General features: G+C 36.8%; 2 protein-coding genes and 1 non-coding gene across 3 annotated transcripts in view; all 3 read left to right on the forward strand.

Annotated features, from left to right (window-relative positions):
• Positions 1-751: 751 nt before the first annotated feature.
• Positions 752-2,048, forward strand: LOC103491272 (histone H1). The gene is made up of 2 exons (XM_008451151.3): positions 752-1,104; positions 1,199-2,048. Exons 1-2 carry the CDS (start codon positions 922-924, stop codon positions 1,838-1,840), a joined length of 825 nt encoding a protein of 274 aa, XP_008449373.1. The 5' UTR covers positions 752-921; the 3' UTR covers positions 1,841-2,048.
• Positions 2,049-2,086: 38 nt separating this feature from the next.
• The window catches only part of LOC103491271 (uncharacterized), a 38,365-nt gene continuing 24,324 nt past the window's right edge, over positions 2,087-16,127 (forward strand). Inside the window, exon 1 of the mRNA XM_008451149.3 lies at positions 2,087-2,170. The gene's annotated coding sequence lies outside the window, so the exon portion shown is untranslated. The remainder of the gene's footprint in view (positions 2,171-16,127) is intronic.
• LOC127149637 (small nucleolar RNA R71) lies at positions 6,158-6,264 on the forward strand. The gene has a single exon (XR_007821340.1). It is a non-coding gene; the product is annotated as a small nucleolar RNA R71 (small nucleolar RNA).

Here is a 16,127-nt window from a genome sequence, read left to right on the forward strand (position 1 = left end):
ATAGTGTGATTTGCAAACGGCTAACATAATTTTGTATGTGTACTAATTTTGTGAAAAGAAAAATCGAAATCCATGTCATTTCTAACTAATTTGATGTATTTGCAATTGCAAATTGAAATATTGTCTATCTCGTAAAAATAAATCGGTTAACTGATGTAGGCTTTATACATGTACAATACATGTTCAACTTCATCGATGTTTCGAGCAACAATTTTATATACAAATGATATTGGTTTTTTATGATTCTTGTTTTATTGAACTCCTTAACTAAGCTATTATCGGTTTAAATGAAGTTTTCAAGTTTTTATGTGAAGCATTGTCCTAAAATTGTCCCGAACCACAATATCATCGTGATAAACCCTAAACATGACCACTCTACATTCGAAACCAAATATCTCTTCAATTTTTTAATGAAATAATATGAACAAATATTCATTAGAAAGCTAATATAATATGCTACAAGATGAAAAAAAACTCACTTAAATCTATCAAGTATAGTGTTAGTTATAATCATATTAATCAAGCTTAAAAGCACACCCAATTCTTCTCAAATTCCTCCCCATCCAAACTCTCTCATCAATGCCACCCAAATCTAGCGCTATTAGCCGTCGATGACGTTTGATCGAACGACCGTAGTTTAAACTTGGAAAAGGTCGAGATCCGCGTGATAGGTGTATTATCCAATCAGATTTGAGTATCCGTGTATTGAACACGACAAGCCGACTATTTAAGCTTAAACATTTTAGTTATTTCATCGCAACGAAATTACGAGTAACATATCAAATAGCTTATCTTTCTTTTCTTAAGATCCCAAATTTTCATTTCGATAATCTTCTTCTTCCCTAATCCATTTCAATTCTTCCGTTTTTTCAACCCTAATTCCACTTTCCTATTGTTGGATTTGATCTTGTTTCTACTCCAATGGCTACTGAGGAACCGGTGGTGCCGGTGGAGTCTGCGGCAGAGCCGACTAACGCTGAACAAGCGGAGGAAAATCCGCCGAACAAAGCTGCCAAGTCTAAGAAGTCGAAAGAACCTAAAGAGAAGAAACCTGCTGCTCCTAGGAAACCTAGGAATCCTCCAACTCATCCTCCATATGAAGAGGTGTGTTACTGATTCAAATTCGAATTATCTTTTGAACTTAATGTTTGGTGTATTGGATCCGTTTTGTTGATTTGGTTTGGTGTTTCGATTTCAGATGATTAAGGATGCAATTGTTACGTTGAAGGAAAGGACTGGTTCGAGTCAGTACGCGATCACTAAGTTTATTGAAGAGAAGCAAAAGCAACTTCCATCTAACTTTAAGAAGCTTTTGTTATTCCATTTGAAGAAACTTGTGGCTTCCGGGAAGTTGGTGAAGGTTAAGAGTTCGTTCAAGCTTAAACCGGCGAAGTCGGCAGTTGTGAAGCCTGCTTCTCCTGCGAAGAAGAAGCCTGTAGCTGCTAAGCCGAAGTCTAAAGCTGTAGCTAAGCCCAAAGCTGTGGCAAAATCTCCTGCGAAGCCGAAAGCTGCTGCAAAGCCGAAGCCTAAGACGACTGCCAAACCCAAAGCTGCTCCTAAACCCAAAGCTGCTCCACCCAAGTCAAAGAGCAGTGCTGTGGCGAAGCCCAAAGCTGCGGCGAAGACTAAAGCCGCTCCCAAGCCGAAAGCCAAGGAAAAGCCTGCGAAGGCTGCTAGAACTTCGACAAGAACCTCACCAGGAAGGAAGGCACCAGCTCCAAAACCGGTAGTGAAAAAGGCACCGGCGGCGAAGAAGGCTCCATCAAAAAGCGTTAAAGCAAAGAAAGTGAAATCGCTGGCGAAAAAGGCTCCTTCTAAAAGAGGAAGCAAAGGGAGGTAGATTCTGGCGGCGGTTCTGTCAATCCGTAATCCTTCTGGGTGTATAGACCCTTACATGCCGTGCTATAGAGGAGCTTACCTTTTCGAATTTTTTTCTTTTATTTGTTAATTTGTAGAACTTTTTTTTTCTCCCCAAGTTGATGTATCACTCAGCTTAGTTATTAATGGAAATTCAGTAATCAATTAGGATTGTTGATTTCAGTTCTCAACCTATGATTTCTATGGGCAATTCGACTCCAATTATCAAGGAAACAATTCGTTTCTCTCAACGCTTGAAATGGACTTGGATTGGATTCAGTAACTGAAGCTTGAAGCCTTGTTGTTAAGCCTGGTAAATCTCAATCCTTGTATTTCTCTCCCCTATTTTCTGTTTGTGTGGTTCCAATTTTGCCTATTATCTGTCTAAAAGATGAATTCTTAGAGATACTGTCAATTATCTTGTATTTGATGGTTTCTTAGATGGGGTTTTGAATAGATGTTAGGTTTTGATCATAACTATTAATTCCTTGGGGCTGTTTGATTTAGCATAGCAGCATTCTCACAATCTATGTATGGTGTTATCTACAGATGTTTGCATAGGAACACTCGCAATGGTATGGTGTTATTTACAGATGTTTGCATTGGTTGTTCCTCGTAGTTTGTTAGTTTTATTAGGGTTTGGATAGGTTTGCTGATGATTTTGATTCCACAAGAGATGGATTTGTAGAAATTACTGGATTTGGATTAGGAAGTCTTTTGTAACACAAATTTTTGAAGGATAAGAGAAGCTACCCTTATTTTCGAGGGCGATTGGGTACTTAAGGTCAGGAAGATTGCGAGGGCGATTGGGTACTTAAGAACGGGGGAGAGAATTGTAAAGGAATTGGAGAAAAGATGAGCCATTTTCACAATGATATTGTAAGTTCTTGCATTGCGGTGGTAGAGAATGATATTGGAAAACCTCATTGTTTTCTGTTCTCTGACAACATAACTCCTCGAATGCATCCTGCAATATAGTTGTTTTCTGACCTCAATGTTCACCCACCCAAGTGCCATGACCAAAGTGCCACCTATAAGGTGCATCATGGCACTTGGCGAGTATCTAAGTGCACTTCCTTAGAATGTGATCAATCCCCTACTTGTAAAAGTTGGTCTCATTCTATTTGTAAAAGCGACATTCACGAAACTTCTTCGATAGCTTAAGTCCTATGGTCATGTTATGCGTACTGATAATTGACCATGTTTGTGTACCACAATTCCCTCTCTTCAATTTTCAACAATTACTTATAAGGAAACTAGTCTTGGATTTCAGTCTTACCAAGTTGAAGAGGTGTTTTCCAAACGAGACAAATAATCTGCAACCTGATTTTTGTGGTCTAACATCTCCAAATCAAATGCTTGGAGCAATAAAATCCATCAGATTAACTTCAATTTGACATCTTTCTTGGCCATGAGATATCTGATTGCAAAATGATTAATATATATTGTGATTTTGAAGTCAACAACATAACTCCTATATTTCTAAAGCTTAAATATTATCATGAGCAATTACTTCTATGTCATAGGCTGCTTACCCACGACATCAATCTTAGTAAGGTCAACTTCTAACTCCTTGCAGGATATTTTGTTTCTTAGCACAATCCCCTTAATCATCATGAAGTGACACTTTTTCTAGTTCAAACACCAAATTAGTTTATTTGCACCTTGCCATAACAACTTCTTAATTGCTCAACCATTCTTCAAAGAGTCTCTGAAGATAGAGAAATAATAAATGAAGATCTCAATTGATCTTTTTAGGAAGTTGAAAAACATTGTCATCATGCACTTTTGAAATGTCCCTAGTGCGTAACAAATCCAAATGGCGTGCAACAAAAGCACGCCACATGGACAAGTAAATGTGGTTTTTTCTTGATCATTCGATGCTATTGTAATTTAGTTATAAGTTATAACCAAAATAGCCATCGGAAAGCGAAATAATTGTTCCAGGCAACCTACTTCACATTTGATCAATAAAAGACAATGAGAAATGGCTCTTTTGGTGTCTGTGTTCAGCTTGCTAATACATAAAGATACGCCATCCACCCACAATTTGCATAGGTATGAGTTCATCTTATTCATTAGTGACTTTGAAACTCAATGGATTGGGCTGACCCATTCACCATTAGAGATTGAATAAATCACCCCATGACAAGCCACTCAATTACTTCTTTCTCGATGACTTCTTCTATCGTGGGGTTTAATCGCCTCTAATATTGAATAACATTAGCTTATCCCTCCTCCAACCCGATTTTGTGCTCTGAATATCATCTAGAGGCCATCATATGGCCTCAGTGTGGCGTTACAGAGTCTTCATTATTGCTTTCTCTTTAGTGGTTTTTTGGTGGGCGAAAATGATGACATACAGAGTGCCATTCTCTCCTAAATATGCATATTTCAGGTGAAGTGGGAAAGACTTCAATTCTAATTTTGGTGGTTCTTCAGTTGATGGTTTTATTTTCCTTGAATCCTTTGTTGGTTTAAGGATTCATACTTTTTTGCGTCAGACACGACATTCACTTCTTCAATCTTGCCATTTAAAGGGAACTCTTCTTCTAAACATTATTGCAAAACAACTCTACAATCACTTCTTCCTTGCAGTAATCCTGTCCAAATGATTTTATCGTGTTATAGTGCTCAGGCTCATTTGGGTATTTCAACAAGTTGAAGATGTTGAATTTCACTTCTTGCTTATTGACCCTCAATGCCAATTTCCTTTGATGGGCATCAATTAAGGCATTCCTAATAAATAGAAACGACTGCCCTAAAATAATAGGAACTTCCTTGTTAGCCTCATAATCCAGGATAATGAAATATGTAGGAAAGATGAACTTGTCCACTTGTACTAACACGTCTTCAATCTTGCTTTAAGGAGGGTATAGATCTGTATGTCAACTGGAGCAATATTGTTATAGGTCTTGCCTCACCAATCCCCAAGTTGATGCTGGCTCCAAGGTCGCATAATGCACACCCAAGAGCTATTTTGCCTATAGAGCACAAAATCATGAAGCTTTAGGGATCTTTCATCTTTTCAGGGAGCCCTTTTTTTTTTTTTTTTTTTTTTTTTTGAAGATATCACCTATTTCTTGCATTAGAGCAACAATTTTATACTCATTTAACCTTCTTTTCTTTGACAATACGTCTTTTAGAAACTTGACATATGAAGGCATCTACTCCAAAGCTTCGATAATTGGATGTTAATGCATAACTGCTTAAGCACATCCATCAATTGTTTAAACTACTTCTCATCACCTTTCTTCTTTAGGCGACTTGGAAAAGGAGGTGACATAGGATCAAATGCAGTTGTCTAATTAGACGTCTATCTTATTTTAGCATTTTGCCTCTCATTCTTTGCTTTCTTGTTTTTCTAAATCTGCATGGATGGATTACCGTTAAATTGAGTTATAGAAGTATAAGAAATATAAAAGGTAAAACTAGTCTATCAATCATAGTGTTGGTTGGTAAAGAATTTGTCCGTTTGAATTCTTAATCTAATTCTTTAATGGTCAAAGGCCTTCCACCCTATAATGTAATAACTTTACATTGCTCTTTTGTGGATCGACCTGCGTTATGCGACAGCCTTCCCTTGAGCTTGTTGGTTATTTTATCCATTTGCATTTCTGGGTTACGAACCGTGGCTTCTTGATTCTGTAGAAGAGCATCATTCTTCTAGATATATTCCTTTAGAGGCTTTCCTAGAAGAGGAGCTCGATGAAGACACATTATTCATTTATGGTGGAAAACTTGGCCGATGTGAGTTCTAATGACCTTGGTAAAACCTAGGGCGTTGTAACTGCGTCCTAACATATTGGTCATCTTGTTTGTTTTGCCGTTGGTTCCTTCCCAACTGAAATTAGGATGATTCATCTACTCATGATTATAGATGTTGGAATAGGGATCGTGTTTGAGGTACGAAATAGACTCTTGGTTCTATAGGCATGCATTAGTACATACAACCAATTCCTTCCATCTGATTGACTATTTGCACTTTTTTGCCTTTTGCATTAACTAGAGTCGATGCTATTGATTGAAGCAAATTCATTGTAGCTGTGAAACAATCTTGAAACGTTGTAATAGTGTCTTTATCCCATTCCTTCAGAATCTTCTTGTGCCTCCTAGATCACAAGCCAAAATCATTGTCTTCACACTCTTTGTGATTTCTAGACATGGCATCTAGAGTCTCTTTAACCTTTGTATACATTTTGCTCATCAACCCACAAGCTCCAGTCACGTAGCACCAGCTACCTGTTGTGTAACCTTGTTCGAGTCGTCATAAATTATATCCATTAAAGCACATTCATGAATGCCATTGTGAGGGCAAATCTTGATCAGGTGCTTGTACCTATTCTACGCATCACAAAGAGTTTCTCTATTTTTTTGTTGAAAGTTTGCAATGTCTCTCCTCTTTTTGGCATTCTCTTGTGGAATGAACTTCTTGATGAATTTCTCAACTAGTTGGTCTTATGAAGTAATCCTACTTGCTTTTAGAGCTACGACCCATTTCTTGCTACATCCTTCAGAGTGAAAGGAAAAAGCGTTGGGCATTATCTTCTTGAGTAATGTCCGACTTATTGAAGGTTTTGCAGATCTTGTAGAAATCTTTAATATGCGTGTGTGGGTCTTCGTCATGGTACTCTTCGATTTGACCTGCAATTTGGATCATTTGGAGAATAACCAGTTTCATCTCCAATTGAAAACATGTTCCCTAAGCTGAAGACATTTAGGTTGGGAGAAGCATATTCTCGAATGGGTCTATTCTATTCGTAAGCTATCAAAATTGGATGGGCATTCATACTCATCTGAGCCTTAGCTTCATTGTTAATGTGACTTAAGCTGGTGTTTTTCTGTTCTTCCTCATTGGTTGCTAGATGGAAACCTCGTTCATTATTATATGTCATTTTTTCCTTGTCATCTTTGGCTTATTTCTTTGTTGTGAAGTTGAAAGATTCGTTCAATCTTCGAGTGAAGTTCAAATTTAGGTTCAAAACCATCACTCATTAACTCGCTCACGCATTCTTCGGATAAGTGAATGATAGACCACAAATGAACTTCTACAAAAGATAAAAAACAAATAAATTAATTAAAATTCTCGACAATAATAGCACAAAAAACTTGGTTGGGTTGTAATTTTATCGCAAATGCATGATGTGAAGATGCATTTGCATGATCATAATTATATATGGCATATGCAGTGTAATTATTTTCGTGCGATATTTTTGACTCGTAAATTCATCTTTGAGGTTCTAAGTTTGTGAATTCATGTGTAATGATGCGAAATGAAAGAGAAGAAATTTCTTTGAATCGATATAAATATAATATTCAATCCTAAATTAAGACGAACAATCTCTCGATGTCTTGTCACATATGTTCGCCTATTGGGATATACATGCTGAAGCTGAAACATGCGATTCATATCTAAGTACTTTTGGATGTGATATTCACAATTCAATCATTATTTAAGCCAAGCAACATCTTGACGCTTAATTGCCACACACATTTTTGATATGTATGATAAGGTTCAAATAGCAAAATTGATTTTATTTTTAAAATAACTTCTACACTTAGTTTAATGAAGTCGTAGTTACTTTCTTTTTCGAGTAGTTAACTTTTAATACTTAATTCATTATCTATAATAGAATTATGTATTGAATATATCTTTGATTAAACAAAATAAATATTGCATTCATCCAAATTTTTTAAAGAAAACATTTCCACTTTTTATTTTAATCAAAATATAGAAAACATGAATATGGAGCAGGTAAAGAGACGAGAGAATGATAGTGTAAGTTCATTGCATTCATATTGGAAACTTTACATCTCTCGAACATTAATTGAAAACTTTACATCTCTCGAACATTAAATTCATATTACAAATACATTGTAAAGAGAGAGTGAAAATGGAAAGGTAGTAAAATGTGTCGAGTCTCAAAATGCAATGTATTGCATCGTTTAGCTAGTGGTTGTCTGTTCCAAAAAGTAGAGGATTGGTGTTTAAGGGTTCCATTCCAACTCTCACAACACCAAGCTCTCACCTGATGTTTAATGGAACAAGAAAGAAAAATGCAAGAAGATGACGTACTCCAAAAGTCTTCTTTCCTCGATTTTCTTTCACACTCACACCATAGATTCCCTACTATTTCTGTCCTTCTAGCTTCTAGAGTTCAATCCTCTCTAGTCCATAGAATCCATTGTTTTGCATGTCGTCTAACATTTTCACCAACTTGTTTTTCATTTAGCAATTCACATCGTGTTTTATTTTTTTTTTCATTGCCTGGTTGGTTGACACAAACTAGATCAACTTTCCTATCCTAACTCTTCATTCTACATTGTCTTAATTTTTCATAATCTTGCGCTTAAACATGAAAAATTCATGATAAACAAATGTTTTATCTTTTGTAACTCTTAGATTGAATAGTTGATATTTTTATTAAATTTATCACTCATTATCTCACTTTTCTCTCAATTTTACCCCATTATTCTAGATAAAAGGTTATTATAACACGTAGTTCTACGAGTTATCATTTAACCATAAAATTTCCTCAGTTTTGGGTATAAAGTCTAAATAAAAGGCTATTATAACACGTAGTTCTACGAGATATCATTTAACAGTAAAATTTCCTCAGTTTTGGGTATGAAATTTGGAAGAAGGGCGAAAGCAAAAGAAGAGGAAGTGGACTTGGGATTTGGAGAAAATGAGTTTTAGGTTTTGTTTGTCTCTTTTGCCTCTTCTCAACAATAAGTTCATCCATATTTTTTTCTACGTTTGGTTTATTAGACTCTTTTAGGAGTCTTTTCAATAACCTAAAATCATAAAATCAAAAAATAACATGGCATCTATCAATAAGGTATAAGTTTGCTATCATTTATACTATTAGTAATTGAAAGTATCATATTGATAACATGTTATCTGATTCAAAGCTATCATTGATAGAATGCTAACCCTATCTCTTTTCTTTATCAATTTATGTTAAAAACAAACAACCACAATATGACTTACATAAACATTACCTTGATATCATTGATCTATAGTATCACATTAGGGATATCACTTATAGATGTTATCAATGAGAGCAATAGAAGAATATTATTCATAGTACTATAAAAAATATCAATTGCTAGCCTTGTCAAATAATCATCAAATCACAATTAATATGTTTATCAAGGAGATATCTTGTATAGCCATAAAAAGTATCCTTCTAATGATATCACTTATAGAGATGCTATGAGTGATATCGGTCTACTGTAATCATTAATAGATAATGTTAGTTAGATTCTTATATGTTGATAGGAATATTGGAAAATTATTTATAGTATCTGTCAGGAATACCAATTGATAGTATTTTTGAAATACCTATCATCATTCAATTGGGAACAAATAATATATATTGTTAGAATTAGTGAGCTTGATCCTTAGAGTATTTTTGGAAAGTATATGGAAGATTTTGTCTACTTTCTAAATCTTTTCTTTTTTTACTCCTTATTGTATCCCCTCCCTCATTGTACCTATTGTATTTAATAGAATAATAAGAAGAAAAATATCATGATTTTTATCCCTTCTCAACAATCATGGGTTAAGGACAAGGTGATGTACCATGACCAAGTCAATTTTTAAAAGGTTGTCATTTTTTACTACAGGGATAGATTTTTTCTTAATATATAAATGGTAATGTGTAAAGAGCAAAACATATATTCCTTCACTATTTTCAAATTGGGGTAACTATATTCTTGACTCTTGAGTTGTCTCCAAGACTTGAAGTTCTCAAGAGTTGTAGCGTAAATGGCCGATGTAAACAATATTACTTCTAAGTTGGTTTTCTTGTTTTCATTTTTGTTTCCTTAATTGTATTTCTAGGTTACAACCTTTACTTGTTGGAAATTTTTTGGTATCTGAGAGTTTTCTTTTTCTTTCTAAAAGATACTTTCTTTTTTAACAAGTATGTCTCTTGAGTTCTAACAAGTACACAAATAAGAATTTCAATCTCACGCCTCATTTAGGATATAGAAAGAAATACGGACTTGTGTTGAACATGGTAGAACTGGTTTCAATTGAACTCAGAGAGGTTGTGAACTGAACTCCTTTCTTTCTCCATCGTTGAAGATGAAGTTGTGTTATATGATTTACATGCAAGACAAGCTCAGAAGATCAAGAACACACAAAAATTGTACTATGAGTTAGGTTTCTCATTTCATCTATAATAGTTGTCTGCCTCAATGTTTTGTTCTTCTATATCTACAACATAGACGGTCAGAAAAATTGCATCGCTGTGGATAGAAAAATCAAGAACGTGGCCCTTGGGGCTAGGTCGGTGACAGACTTCATCCTTTTACTCGAAGTTGCCTACAAGATCTACTCAAGTTCAATACTTGAGTTATGTCCCAATTCTAAAACAAATGTGGCTCCTCTAACTTTCTTTGGACGCCTTACTGATGTTAGTAAAAGGGTTTCATGGATGGATGTCCTTGTCGACTTTTTTGGCTCTGCTTTCTTTTCCATAGATTCTTCTTCAATACTTTATGTGATTCTTATACCATTGTCTATTTTGGATCAAACCCCATCTACTTTTGGAGTACACTCTAGTGCTAATTCCACTTTTATTGGCATACTCATAACACTTTTGATCTTCACTTCTAGTTAATTCGTCTAGAACATTCAGTTTTGTCATTGACTCTTAAGATTTATATAGAAGAGATACAATTTAAATCCTAAGATTTATTAGATAACAGGAAATTCCATCTCAATGTTTGATTTAGTGCAAGGGGAGAAGTATGCATCTTTTTAAGATTCTAATTTCTAGAATCTATTTCCATAAGGAAATTGAAGGATAAGCTTGAATCTATGGGTTTGAAAGACCATAAAGAATAGGAGGAGTCTTATTCCTTGTCGGAGCCTCCTATGTTTTTCAGGTATGCCATGTTGCATTCTTGATTACCCAGATGCTTACGCGGGATGGAATGTCCTTAGAATTTTTGGCTCTTATATATCTATAGTTGGGATTTGTCATTTCTTCGTGGTTGTCACAATCATTTTAAGCAGTGGAAATCAGAAAAGATGTGCTCCATGTCCTTGAGCTCTTGAACAAAATTCGACCATATTTGAATGGATGCTACAAAGTCCTCCGGCTTATCATACCTTTGAAGAACTTCCAGTTATCAAGGAGACAAAAAGCTATGTGAAGTAAAAGAAGAAATGTCTAAGACTGCTACTAAGAACCTAACAGAATTTTTCAAAGTGTGGGTTCTAAAATCTACTAAAATAAAGTGAATATGGATATAAACAAGTCCAGCAACAAGATGAATATGGTAGAATGAACAAGTTCGACGGGTTAGTGGAATTTGATAAGTCTGGAGGGTTCAAAGGACTTATTGGCATTGAATAGGGAATGAGTCGATGGATTCAGATCAACACTGACTTTTGCATGCCACAGAAACCACATGAGCCAGCTGGATAGCCAGCTCCAGTATGTGGCATACTCGACCATTCACTTTTCACCTTCCCTAGTGAAGAGGTATGATGGAATTAGATGAAGCTCTTTTGGCTTAAGTTCCTGCAACAACATCGCAACTATCTGCCTATGTAGATAAGCATTAAGGAGCATGCCCCTTCCAATCCACTACTCTATTGGTACCTACAATGAACTCAGTGGCTTCGTGGCTATACTCATAATCGCTCCTACTTCTTAGAGCGATTAGAGGTATAACCGTGAATGTGCACGGTAACGAGCCCCATATAACTGGCTTTGATAGGGTGGTGCAATACTAGTAATAACAAGAGTTCTTTCCTTTGCAAGCCGTTTATAAGCCCAAAAAATGTCAAGGCCTTCCATAAAAAAGAATGGTGGATGAAGGTTACATGAGAGAACCCTTTTCATACTGTCAAATACATGATCAAAATTCAAAGGGATACCGCTTTTGACTTTCCTGTCTTACCTTTTCCAATAAGTTCCATTCCAATGTATGGTTCCAAATGAAATCCTGTGGCAGCTGATAAAAGGAATATGAAAAGTTAGAACTCCAACTAAAGAAAGAAACCAAAAGGAAGAAAAAGAAAAAGAAAAAGATGAAGATGGTAAGTGAGAGCGGACGAGAGCTTGGGCCAGCGGTGTCTTTCCAAAAAGACCTATTGTCAGTCTCTTGTTAGGGAAAGTCTCACTTTTCCCCTACCCAGCTCTTTTGGAGTCTTCCTTGTAAGGTCTCAGACGTAGTCGATTTGTGCTCCCATTTTGCACTCCTCGAATGTGATTTAACCTTTTTTCTTCCATTTTATCGAGTCGTAGGTTAGTTGTAGAAGGAGAGGAGAGATCTAATTGAGAAGGGATTGATAAGGATCAATAGTGCAAGCGAAAAAGGGTGAGCCATTGATTTCATATCCAGGTTTAGGATCAAGATAAAGAGAGAGAGAAGTTGAATTCGATCTTCATTTTCCCACGTAGTAGTATTTCATTCTTAGACCAAGTTAGACCAAGAGTTTGATAACTCAAATCTCCATGAAGCATAGAGAGATAGGAGTCAGGCATAGGTAGAGCAGGAATCATTTGAGCAGCAAGAGAAAGCAGGACCAATCAGGATCAAGGAAGAGAAAGTAGAAGTAACAAGCAGACGCAGGATAGACGAACCTCTTCCTTTCACTTAGAGGGAGAAACCACATTTTTCTTTCATTATTGATATAGATGGAGCACAGACAAATGAAGGAAGGAAGCTCAGAACCCCACCTTTTGAAGAAAAGATAGACACAGGGAAGGAGCGACCTTTGAAAAAGTGAATCAATCTATATTCAATCCTCCTAGAAATTAATGAATAAGGTTCGTGAATATGGTAGATTTATGAGTCAAGAGGTTCAAAGAATGATCGAAGGACTTAGCTAAAAAAGAAGAGGAGTCTGAAGGACTATCCATATTCACCATTTATATTAGCTTTCAAATATACTCATCTAGAGGTCCTCAGTCCTTGTAATTCCACTAGTATATAGGACTTTTTAATTCTACCATATGAATCTTGTTGTGGGACTTGTTAATGTGAATATGGTAGATTTCAGACGTAGAAGGAGGGGTTTGGAGGACTTATCCACTAAATAGGCATTGCATTTTATTCACTAAATCAAATATGTACTGGTTAGCCTAGCCCACAGAGCGATATTTCATTCTTTCATGACTCACTAAAATAGGAAGCATCTTCAGAATCCTAAAGGAGGGTCCTCTTGATCCATGAATTCCACTAAAAGGAGTGGGAGAGGTTCAAAGAATATTAATGAGGCCTACGAAGCGGGGCGAGTTAGACACAACAATATGGATCATAAGAGAGAACCCTTGCTGCAAGACCAGGAGCTTTGGCCCCAGCAAGGGGGTCTTCTCTACCTTCGCTCCTTTTTTCCTTGATCGCCAATGCGCATCCGTCTTCGGGTTGGGGACCAGTGGTGCAGTCCTTTAACTGATTATTGACTCCTTAGTCTACCGCTACACTTCTTTGCTTCGTAGGTCTCCTTTCTTTTCTCCATGGAGATTCAAATTTTCTTCTAACTCAATTTTATCGAGCAGCCCTTGGTCTCATTTGCTTAAAGGTTTTGGTCTTGAATTCATAATTGGACTTCTGACTCTTCGCATTCGAACCTCTCCTATCTTCTTCCTTCGCACCTTTGCTCTTGTATTAATCAATTCTACCTCACTGCTACTAGGCCCATTCGGCTGGGCTAACCTATCCCCGATCCTGGTGGAGTTCTTTTTCTATCCTTTCTTCTTATCTCAAGATTTGACGAAACCTATTCTCCTGGGGTGAGTCAGACTTTCAGTGCTCATTCTTTTTTTTTTCATGGATTTGACATAGGCTGAATGAAAATTCCTTCTATCTTGCACGACTTCTATTCTTAGTCGCTTCTCTTCTTCTCTCAACTGCTACAACTCTCCGTTTTTGATGTTTTGCTCTCTGGGCCTCCTTTTTATCCTCGGTCTCGCCCAGCGGATGAAAGAGAAAGGGCAACCTCTTGGGAGGGAGCATATGGTAATGTGAATTTTGCCCACCTACTATATCTTTTTCCCTACTTTACAGGAAGGATAATTCCACTGATCGTAAACGAAAGAATACTGGATCGAGTGAGTTAGGGTGGGAAAGAAACCCAGATAAAGCACTGATCGTAAGGGACTTCAAACCACTAAAAGACTAGAAATTGAAAGGACAGCCTAATGATAAACTTGGGATGTCAGAGAATAGTGCAGAAGAGGAGAGAAGAGGCTCGACCAAAGGTTATTTAATCTTTTCTTGAAAAGAGAGAGGAAGATGGCTATGGCTGTCTCACCAGACAGTTCGTATGATCTCTTTCGGATTGGTCCTGATGCTGAGACGGAGATGTATGAGAGAAGAGTGTATACTCTTTCACTTTGGGAGCGAGACCAAAGTTCAAGAAGTTAAGTGGTCAACACTGAAAAGAAAGATGGAAAGAGGTGAGTTGGCTGATAAAGATGGACAGTTCTCTAAAGTCACCTACTTGAAGACAGAAAAGGTTAGCAGCCAAGCACATTTATCTCAGAGAATAAGATAGTACTCCCTAGGACTTAGGTTCTGCTTTTCAAAGACTATTACTTTGATTAGTATCTCCAGACTCCTTTAGAAAATACGTGCTTTTCCCTCTTATGAGAGCTAGATCCCATCTCTTAGGGTGAAAAAAAGGGTCATTTCTTCCGTTTGGAGACCACCTTTTCTTGCATCCCTTGCTCTTTCAGTAGTGACTGTCATAGTAGTCATTCCCGTTTATTGGACGGATCTCTCTTGCATAAACGAAAAGACTTTTTTTTGTATTTCATTTTACAAGGAGGAGATCAATGAACAAGGTTCAAAGAATTTGACATAGCGAGATCAGTCTAGAGGATAGAAGTTTAAGTGAATCTCCTACTAAACCTACTGAAATAAAGATCAAGCCTAGAGAGTCCAGAATTAGACAAAGCCAAGTCAAAACTAAATAGGCATTTTGATGTCCAGGATTAACCAATAAAAGGCATCCTCGGATCTGAAGGTTGAACATTCCCCCATTTTTTGATTGAGTTTTGATTCTTTATCTCTTTCGGCATCAAGGGCATCGATGCAAGGAGACTGATGATAAGGAAGGATCTCCTCGCCCTAATGGCTTTTTCTTGCTTGCTGTTCATGTGGATAATCAATTCTTTGGAAATCTTTCTTATAGAAACTAAGCTTTTGCTAGAAAGAGCTTAAGCTTTAGTCAGCATGCCAAAACTCAATTCAATAAGTTCTCACATTGGAAACTCGATACAGTAAGAGGCACGCTCAAAGGTAGAATAGGCTCGACCCTACCTTGACAAAGGGTCACTCATCTTTGTTCATGGGGGCTACTAATCCTGCTAAGAACCTTCTCAAGTAGTAAGCTTTTTCAAAAAATGACTCAAACTCTTTCGCTGAGGTTGGCTCTAGCATATCTCCCACTTCTTTTCTTTTAGTTGGGTCAACATTCATGCCTTGTCGATTCACCAAATAACCAAAAAAATTTCTTGATTTGACATCGAAGGCACACAAGACTATTACCTAATATCAAATTTGAAAGGATTCAAATATCCCTTTCTATTCATTTCTATGATCGTAGAGGGACCCCTTTACATTTAATGGATAAACAAGTCCTTCGGACGAGGGATGAAAGTGGAAAGTCATAGATCTTTTGCTCAGTAAATGAGTCGAACAAGACTTTCCATTCCTTTTTCACGAAAGGCCCTAGGATAAGACGTTTGACTAAGCCTCTTGTTCGTAAATGGATAAATACGCCAGGCGAAAGACTTTACCATAGAGAGATCTAGATATGACACTCCTTCTCGCACAAGAAAAGAAAGAACTATAACTGGACGAAAGGAAAATCCCATGGCCTAACAAGAGGCATCATAACATCAAAGAAATCATCTCCGTCCCCTCCGACTACCGAACTCAAGGTTATCAGCTAATTCATCTACTGCAATTAGGTTATTTCAATCAGGTCGGGTAATCTTTCTCCTTCTATTAGGTCTTTCATCGTAGATATTATGCCATGGAAAAAAACCAATCCCCAATGGGAGAGACGTAAGAGAATCCGTGGTAAATACTGACAAAGGCTTTAGAGCTAATTAGTGACTGACTAACGAAATGGATCCTTGTACTCAATTGCGAAGCTTTGTCTCGTCGCCTTGATCAATGATAGATTCTCCTGTGGATTCCTAATAGGTGATTGATCTTGAAGATTGGTGAGCGAAAGAAAAGCATTATTTTCTTATAGGAAGATAGGTATGAGAAATAGGCTCCATGAAAGA

This window comes from Cucumis melo, chromosome 5, assembly GCF_025177605.1.
Source record: "Cucumis melo cultivar AY chromosome 5, USDA_Cmelo_AY_1.0, whole genome shotgun sequence".
Classification (NCBI taxonomy): Eukaryota; Viridiplantae; Streptophyta; class Magnoliopsida; order Cucurbitales; family Cucurbitaceae; genus Cucumis; species Cucumis melo.